The 9,533-nt window shown below is 54.1% G+C and overlaps 1 protein-coding gene across 1 annotated transcript; it reads left to right on the top strand.

Annotated features, from left to right (window-relative positions):
• Positions 1-595: 595 nt before the first annotated feature.
• COPS9 (COP9 signalosome subunit 9) lies at positions 596-4,562 on the top strand. Its single transcript, XM_004386471.2, has 3 exons — positions 596-671; positions 2,974-3,046; positions 4,341-4,562. The coding sequence occupies exons 1-3, from the start codon at positions 609-611 to the stop codon at positions 4,376-4,378; spliced, it is 174 nt and encodes a 57-aa protein (XP_004386528.1). The 5' UTR covers positions 596-608; the 3' UTR covers positions 4,379-4,562.
• Positions 4,563-9,533: the final 4,971 nt, after the last annotated feature.

Genomic DNA, 9,533 nt, shown 5'->3' with positions numbered 1-9,533 from the left:
GGTTCCAGGAGCTGCTCAGCGCAGGGGTCCTGGGCCCAAAGGGCACGCGCAGCTGTTGGTTTCTGGCGCCCCTTGGCGGGCCACAATTTCCCTATTTGCACAGTCCCACCCAATCACTGGGGTGGGAGTTACAAGACCATGGGGAGAAAGGCAACACAAAAGCGATCCATCACACCACAGTCGCCGTGAGTGGGAGTCAGCAACAACGGGGCATTTGGCAGCGCCTCTCTGAGCCAGGCCCTTAGCCAGCCCGTCTGTGGCCGCGGCGCCCCTTGCCCCTCGGAGTTCCTCTCCAAGCTTCTTTGCCGGTTAAAGGCGGGTATTGCAAAAACAGAAGTGTCAGCCACCGTAGAGATGCGAGCAGCACAGGAAAGCGTTGGCTGAGCGCGGCCATCCTAGCACTCTGGACACGACGGCGGGCATGGACACCCGGCCGGCGGGAACCCCCAGATCCGCTAAGCTCCGCCGGCGAGGAGCGGGCCGGGAGCGGGGGGAAGAGGGGAAACCATAGAGTCGGCGGTCCTCCGGGGTCTAGACCTGCCGCCGCGGGCGCACCGGAAGAGGCCGCGGCGGGCGGAAGCGGCCGGCTTCTGGAGCTGCGGGTCGGGATGAAGCCAGCTGTGGACGAGATGTTCCCCGAGGGCGCCGGGCCCTACGTGGACCTGGACGAGGTCAGGCGGCAGGGGGCGAGCGCGGGGGCCGCGGGGCCCTGTGGGGAGCAGTGGGAGCCCGGCTCTGGGCGCTGTCCGGCCGTCGCTCCGCGTGGAGCTGGGAAAGGGGAGCCGAGGAGCAGCTTCTGGCGGTCGCGAAGGCGGAGGCGCTCGGCCGGGCCGGTCCGTACGCATATTGGAAATGTGTGCGCGCAGACCAGTTTCCATTTGAGGCGAGGGGTCCACGGGCAGCGGATCCCAGATGAGCCACGGTGTGCTGTCCTGGAGCACCGCCCCCAAGCAGGGATGTTATAAAGTCCACCGGGAATAATTATTTGAGTGTATTGGGTGGCAGGCGTTGCGATAAACTGTCAGCGCCCTCCAGCCTAAAGGCCCCCAGGAACACACCAGTGGCCAAAAAGGTTGAGTTTTTTGCCCCTTGTAGTGATGGTTGGGAAACCTTGGTGGCGTAGTGGTTAAGAGCTGCGGTTGCTAACCAGAAGGTCAGCGGTTTGAAGCCCCCAGGCACTTCTTGGAAACTCTATGGGGCAGTTCTGTTCTGCCCTGTAGGGTCGCCATGAGTCGGAATCGACTCGAGGGCAACAGGTTTGGGTTTTGTAGTGATGGAGAAGGCACGCCACGGGACCTGGCATCTCGACAGTGTTCGAATGACTTCTTACAGGATTTGAGCTTGTGCTAGTGATTTGAGGGAAGGTTTGGAAAGCCAGCGGGCTTGGCTCTGGTTGGGCTCTGTCTGGAAGCTAGGGTGGTTCTCCGATTGGGAATCTTATTCCATCTCTAGGAGGAGGAAGAGCTGGTTGAAACTGTGCTTGCAGAGAAGCAGCTGCCATTCCAGGAGAGGAGAAAAGGGAGTGCGCGGTATTTCTGTGGTCTCTGCAGTGGTCTTGTTCTGTCTGTCTGTTTTTGGTGTGGTTGTTTGTCCTCACTCCATCATGGTCACGGTGAGCTGGTCTGATGTTGTTCTGTGGGATGGTTTGTGTTCAGGAGGAGAGCACCAAGGCCTAGCTCCCGAATGGCAGGGCCTGGCGTTCTCTTTCTGAAAGCTTAGAGGGCACAAAGACGGTCAGACCCAGGCCCTGTCCTCGTGGAGGCCACGGCGTGGCAGGGAGAGGCTGGTTGCAGATTGCAGGTGTAATAGAATGTCACAGGCGCCTTGACAGAAGTGCCCCTGGGACTTGTGTGTGGCTTAGCAAAGGCTTGGCTCTGGAGGTCGGGTTGCGGTGAGAGGGTGGAGTAGTGTGAGCAGGAGGCGGAGGCGGTCTGCATGGAGGCAGCAGCTGAGGAGAGGTGGCGGTGAGAGCAGACGGACTGACTTGGTATCATGTGGTAGAATCTGCACGGCCGCCTGTGGTGATGGGGGCAGAGGAGGGAGGCTGAGAATCTTGGACCGGAACCGGGAGATGCCCCGGCCAGGATCCTCTGACTTAGCTGCCCGAGAAGCTGCTGGGGCCTGCGGGCCAGCTCTCCAGGGGCTGCCGCCGGCGGCTCGCCTCCAGCCCGCTCTGCAACTCTGAGGGTGATCCCAGATCTGAGCGAGTCCGACTGCCCGGCCATGGTGGTGCACTGGAAGGCCTTGTGGTCGGTGGTCCCTGCCAGAACCTCGGCCAGAGCAGGTCGTGGCCTCATTCCCCAGAGAAAGGGGGAGGGGCCGAGAGCACGTCTGTTCGCGGCCTCTCTGGCTGTGTCCAGTGGGATGGGAGCTCAGGAGAAGGCTGAGGAGACCTGGGTTATCGGCCCACAGAAGTAGACGAGGCCAGGTCACTGGTGACCTCACCCTGAGAGCTCCTAGGTGAAAAAGGACAGGTGAGGATGGAGCCCCGAGGATGAGCCAGAGCTGCTGGGAAGGTGGGAAGAGAGTCAGGAAAGGCGGCTGCGGTCAGCGGGGTCGCGGCAGGTCCAGGATGCTGCTAATCTGGTGAGCGTGTGAGCTGGGGGGAGCGGGGAGCCCACGGATTTCGAAGGGTCGCTGACTGCCTGGTGAGAGGTCCTCCTGGCAGTGAGCCCAGGGCCGTCTGAGTAGGCGGCAGACCAGGCCGCGGCCCTTGCTCGAGGCTCGCAGAGGGGTGATGCTGCTGAGGACAATGGCAAGTGTCTTTTCCAAAGGAGAGGAGGGCCTGAAAAACAGTTCCTTCAGATGCCCGTCCCCACTCCCGGAGCCTGGGGCTCAGTGTCTGACTCCAGCCTGACGCTTCCCCGTCACCCACCTCGTCCTCGGCGGAGGAGGGGTGGCTGGCACGCTGACCGCTTGTCACCCGCTGCTGTGGAAAACACGCTGATGTGACGCCCCCTCTCCCTCCTCCAGGCCGGAGGCAGCACCGGGCTGTTGATGGACTTGGCGGCCAACGAGAAGGCAGTGCACGCCGACTTTTTTAACGGTAAGACGCCGCAATCGGGGATGTCAGTTTTAATTGGAATGTTTCTTCGGCAAGTTGTGCGGGGGGTAGCGTCGTGACATGAATAATCGGGATCACAGAACAGAGGAGCCCTTCCTCAGATCACAGTGCAGCATGTGTAAGACTACAGACAGCACTGGCTGGGGGTGCTGGCAGGCAGCCCTGCTTTTAGGAGAAAAAATAGCGTGAAATTGCTTTCAGCCGTGCAGTCTAGCAGTTGTGTTTGGGTGCAGACAGACGAGCTCTGGCACCTGAGGTGTGGCTGGTCTGGTCCGTGGTCCAAGACGCTGGCGTGGGCGCCTACCTGCTCTGCGGTCTCCACTGGCTCCTGATGGCTGGTTTCCATTCCCTTCTCCCTCAGCCCCGCCCACCTGCCTGTCCACTCGGACTCTCGTCCCCTGATCTGCCTCGGCAGAGTTACGGCTGCCGCTCCAGCGTCACCCATTCACGTTCTCATGAATCAGGTGCAGGTCCCAGCTCCATTTCATGTTTAAGAGCTTCAGCGCTAGGTACCAAGGACGTGGATGGTTTTACCAACTAAGCAGTGAAGGACCTACTTTATATGCCGTCTTCAGCAACGTTACAGGGTATTTCTTTTGATCTCGTCCAACTTCTTAAGGCCTTGTCCGTACAGGTTATATTAACCCTTAGTCAGGGTTCAGATAGTCATTGGGGACACAAGATAGTTTTCCTGGCCTGAAGAGGAAGAAGGGTTTTTCTCTCCCTTTGTCACTGACTTGCACTCCAGGCGCCTGTCCCTGTGGAGGACCTTTGTTAGAGTCGGGCGGCGAGAGGCTCTCTTGCCGCAGTGGTTTTCATCTGGAGTCCGGGCCATGTGTCTTTCAGTCAGTCCTTGCCAGCGGGGAGAAGCCAGGCTGCTGAGTCAGGCACAGTCTCCCCAGGCAGCTGGCTGCCACCAGCTAGTATCAGAACAGGGAGTAACATTGGATCTGGGCCTTGAGTCAGTGAAATGTGCAGAGGCTGCGCACACTCGCCAGGGCCGCTTGGGGACAGTTATGAGGTGGTCATCCAGATGACCCAGCACATGCTGCATTCACTTTTTAAAGATAATCATCTAAACAAAAACAGGATGGAAACAGAGTCCTGAGCGTGTGCTGCCCGGAGACTCTGGGCCCCAGTGTCATAGAACCGAGAGTCCCAGTTGGGTTGTTTGCTGTTTTGTCCACTGTTTGGCCACCCGGTGGTTCATTTGGAAGCGTTTCCTCAGTTGCTTACCTTTGCCTGCTTTGTTAATTTGTTGGTTCTGTTTATCTAGATTTTGAAGATCTGTTTGACGATGACGATGTCCAATGAGATATGTCCAGTGTGCCTGTTGTCCGGCCTCGGTCACGCAGCAGTGCAGCAGAACGCAGAGGACCACTGTCAGTGGCTGAGGACTTAAGACGTGGTTAACCAGGACAGAGAAGAAGGTTGTCTCAGCCGTCAGGATGACGCCTGTTAATCTCTGAATGTGACCAGCCTTTGTCCTTACTTCCATTTAAAAAAAAAAACAGTGTCATCGTTTGCAGGGTAATTTTAGTTCTTGCCCTTTTGAATGAATGGTACAATCCCTAGAGGCCCGTGCGTGTGCGTGCGCGTGTGCTGGCATGCTGAGAGAGACGTCTTTGTCGGTGTAGCGAGTACACGTTGCGGTTTCGCCAGTGTGCAGTAGTGAGTGGCTCTACCAGCTGCCCTTGCGGAGGAGGGATGTGTCAGCGCGGTCAGCAGCACGGGATGCAGGAGTTCTGAGGAGCCCTGCGCGTCCCCCACAGGGCCTGCATGTCCTCCTCTAGCCTCAGGATCTGAGCGGCTGCGCTCACAGAACTGCTAACGCCAGGCTTGAAGAATGAGGACAGCTGGGTAGACTTTGAAAGAGACGCCTTCCACGGGAGAAGTCGCGGGGGCAGATTATCCAGTAAGCAAGGTAAGCACAGGCTTACTTGTGCTTGCTTACTCATCTGTAGTGAACACTTTCACTTGGGTTTCCCCACATCTACCTTGCCGACTGGGTCATCCGCCCCATCAGGGACTGTAAATTTGTAAAGAGGCTTTGATTCTATAGGAAGGTGCTGTGGGGTTGGGAGAGAGGGAGATGCCAGCCACACCTAGAAGCAGAGTCTTTGATGTGGTGGAAAGATGTCAGCTTGTTCACTACAGATGATCTGGTAAGCAAGGGAAGCATGGTGCTTTCTGTGCCTGTTGGATAATCCGTTCCTGGAGAAGTGTATATTGTGGTCTGTTTCAAAGGAGAGTGTAAGTTCTGTGAACATAGAAGTTTACTTTTAGAAAATGTTTTTATTGGTCCAGCTCAGAAATTGAAAATGGCTGCCAAAAACTAACATGACTTTTTCACACCAGTATCAAAGAGAAAACTTTCTTAGACCAGGACTCGCGTGTGCCGTGCGACTTCAGCCATCCTGGTTATTACAGTTACAGCTGGGCCAGTTAGACGCGTCAGGATGTGCCTTCCTCTGCTGGAGGGGCCGTGAGTGACTCCATCTCGATGGCGTGCTTACCAAGACTGGCGTGGGGTTTCGCGCTAACAGAAACGTCCACTCCGCCTCGTTTCCCTGTGAGCGCTGAGTAATTTCCAGTTGGCACTTTGACAGCGCCCTTGTCGTTTGGTAAAGCCACTGGACAAGCAGTGGTCCAGGCCTGGTTTGATCCGCTGCACAAGGGAGGCCCAGGAAGACACTCTGCTCACCAAACATGCAGAGACAAGCATGTAGGATGGGGAAGGCGGAGTGTGGTGTTCTCAGGGCCAGAGCAGGGCTGTGCAGAAAGGCATGGCAAGAGAAACAGAATTGTGGAGTCCAGTTTCCTTGGAAAATACAAATTGCTCTGCGCCGGGCCGGAAGTAAGGCTGCTTCTGTGTGTCAAGGGGCCCACGTGGCTCCGATCTGCAGGCCAGAGTGATGGGGTTTCAGCAGCCAGCTGCTCACAGTCGATGTGGGAGAGCTAGATTTTTTAGTTATGTTCTTGGGGTTAATTCACAACCGTTTTTCTAGTTTCACAAATGGGATTCTGGAGTAGTCTAGTCCAAGCAGCTTCAGGAATAGTGATCTGTGTGTGTGTACGTGTTATCTGTACACGAGACCTGTGTAAGCTCTAGGCCTCCTTTCACCTTCCCAGAACACTCGCGGCCTCAACACGAGACCCAGGGGCAGAATCTCCCCTTTCTTCCTTCCTGATCTCCTTTAGACTGTCTGGGAACAGTGATATTTTAGGAGGTACCAATTTTAGCTGATTTTCATGTTTGTGCTGGCTCCCCTGGTAGAACTCCAGCCATCATCACAAAAACGCTTTCACTTACACTCACAAAAACACACGTTCTCTCATTTTTTATAATTAATCGCCTTAAGCAAAGAGCTATATACCTATCTCTGCCACATCTAGCAAGCCTGCTGCTGAAGTAGGTTATGCTGGGCGCATGCCAGCAAGGTCATAGAACATCAGAGAGGCAAAGCACGGCTCTGGTCAGAATGCCTGCTAGCTGCTCGGGGAAGATTCAGAGCTGAGGAAGAGGAAGCCTTCTGGGAGCTTGGAGAAGACTCGATGAGAGAAAAAGGAGCATTAGAACTTTTGGAAGTGGAAGGAAGGCAATTTGTTGGAGGTTTCTGGAAGAACAGGCAGAGCGGAGGAGCAGCTGGCCCTGGGGGGGTACCTGGCCCCAGTAGACTTACACCGTCTCGCTCTGTTTCACTCTGCTCATTGGTTTGTTTGCCCACGTGGTCTTTCCACAGGAGAAAACATGGTTCCGGTGGTTTCCATGCTTTTCATCCCACTGATGTCTTCTGAGGGGCTTGTGCTGTGCTGTCTCAGGTCCCAAGGTAAACACCTGGAGAAGGCCTCTAACTGGTCTACCTTCTGCCAGGTCCCACCCCTTGGCCAACCAGCAGTGGCCAAGCTTCTGAATATGAAAGAAGATGGCAGCACCATTCACACCTCATAGTGTTGGGGAAAGGCCCTTCCAACCATGGGCAGCCACCACCCAGTGACTATGATGGTTTACTTAGAGAATAGGTTCTGCTAACGTTAGGTGGGTTGGAATCCTTGTTGAGCTACTGGTTCATAGAAGGAGAGAAGGCTATGGAGCCGGACCCTTTCTAAGCAGAGTGATGCTGACCACGTGGGTTAAGGGGGTTAGCTCTAGAGTCTTTGGGTTTTTGGAGGTAATTATCCAATGAAAAGTGTCTTGATGGTTCCAGCTGTGTTTGACTGAGGACGCCACAGTCAAGGACTTTTGAGGGAAGCATTTCCTGTCCCTGCCCTTGGATTTCTCCTTTGTCCTGGGCAGGGAAAAAGTCTAATCTTCTCCCCCAGGCCTTTTGCAATGGCCCTTTGTTTGAGTAGAAAGACGTTTGCCCTGTCATCAGGGCTCATTAAACCTTGGGAGAGGAGAGAGCCTCTAAACTCTTGGACAAACACAAGAGCTGAGCCAGAAGCTCTTCCAAAACAAGCCATGTTTTGTTTTAAGGCAAAGTTATTGATTTTGGAACTTCTGCTGTGATTGCTGCCTGGAGCCAAGATGGGGACATTCTGAGAAAAGGGCTCAAAGACAAAGCCTCCTTGTTCCAATGAGGCCTTTGGCTGTGGAGAGCTGGGGGGTCTTGGGAAGGATGAAGGTGGCCAAGTTCCTTCCTGGGGACCAGGCTCACAGGCCAGTGGCTGCTTTAATTGCATGCCCCCCCCCCATACAGTTAGGTGGGGTGGCTGGGGCCCACAGATGTAGGGTCAGCAGTGACCAGCACTGAGCAGGAAGATCTGTGGTATTGGAGGGCCCCTCGGGCCACGTGTGAGATGAGACGGAGATCAGACCGGCACCAAGAGAGCCATAACTGAACAGCCGTGCAGACCATCGAGAGGATGGGGGTCTTTGATGCTGGAAGGAGTCTCACTCCACAAGGCCCATTTTCTGTCTTGGGGTTCCCAGAGATCTGGGTCCTCCTACCTGACCTCCTAGACCCATCACTGGAAGTTATTTCCTCAGTTTACTCTTGCCTGGCGTGGCCGGCCAGGACACCGAGGGGACAGGGAAGCTGAGTGTGTCCGTGACACGTGTGGCCGTGCATGGGTGTGAGTGTATGTGCGTGTGTGTGGGTGTGTTGAGTGAGCGTGTGTGTGTGTGCATGTGTGTGTAAGCCTGTGAGTAACAGGGTCTCTGGAGCTCAGTGCCTGGGTCAAGGTCTGACTGCACTGGGTGGCCTTGGCAGCCCGAGTCTCTGTGCCTCGATCAAACATGGGGGCGGTGAGAACACCTTCTTCGTAGGGTTGTCGAGAGGATTCAATGAGTGAATACGAGGAGATACTCAGAAGCGTCCTCTGCACACGGCAATAAAAGTGCTATGTGAATATTAGCTGTTACTATTATTATTACACTAAGGATCTCAGGAATTCTGTGTTGTCTAGCACATTTATGCCTATTTCTATATCTATATAAAATGTGTATTGTGTGTGTGTAGGTGTATATTTTCAGGTGAGTATATAAACCTATGTATAAAATTTCACACAGGTATACCTACACCTACCATTCCTGTTCACCTGTGTTAACCTGTTTGTCTTAATTATCTAGTGCTGCTATAACAGAAATACCGCAGGTGGGTGGCTTTAACAAAGAGAAGTTTATTCTCTCACAGTTTAGGAGGCTAGAAGTCTGAATTCAGGACGCCAGCTCCAGGGGAAGGCTTTCTGTTTCTGTTGGCTCTTTGGGAAGGTCCTTGTCATTGATCTTCCCCTGGTCTAGGAGCTTCTCAGTTCAGGGACCCCGGGTCTAAAGGATGTGCTCACTCCAGACTCTGCTTTCTTGGTGGTGGGAGGTCCTCTCACTGCTTCCTTCTCTCTCCTTTTATCTCTTGTAAAATAAAAGGTGATGCAGGCCACACCGCAGGGAAACTCCCCTTATATCCAGTCAGGGCTGTGACCTGAGTAAGGGCATTGCATCCCATCCTAATCCTCTTTAAGCTAATCGTGCCTTATTAACCACAGGCAGAGATTAGGATTTATAATACATAGGAAAATTAGATCACAGAATGGAGGACAACCACACAGTACTGGGAATCATGGCCTAGCCAACTTGACATATATTTTTGGGAAAAAAATTCAGTCCATGACACTTGTAAAAATGGCGCAGCACGATCGTCAAACCTTGTCTAACTTCACGAGGAGGAGAGAGAATCACCATCAACATCAGCCTAAAGATAATTCCTGTGAGGCAGAGGTCAGACATACCTCTTCTCTCCAACCTTTTCACCAATTCTGACACCAGCCGTCCCTCTCATGGCACTTCTCTGTGGGGTTTGATAATTTTTTGCAGTGGCCACACAAAACTCAGAGACAGTACCCACAGTTACAGGGTTTATAAGGGAAGTAACAGGTTCCCATGCAGGGTCAGGATCAATTTGGAAGTACCAGGAACAATTCAAGATACAGTTCTTCGATCAGGATAGCTTCTTCGTGGCCGTGCCTGCAG

This window comes from Trichechus manatus, unplaced genomic scaffold (assembly GCF_000243295.1).
Source record: "Trichechus manatus latirostris isolate Lorelei unplaced genomic scaffold, TriManLat1.0 scaffold00165, whole genome shotgun sequence".
In the NCBI taxonomy this organism is placed as follows: Eukaryota; Metazoa; Chordata; class Mammalia; order Sirenia; family Trichechidae; genus Trichechus; species Trichechus manatus.
Note: the sequence above shows the minus strand (reverse complement) of the source record. Positions and strands in the feature narration are given on the sequence as shown.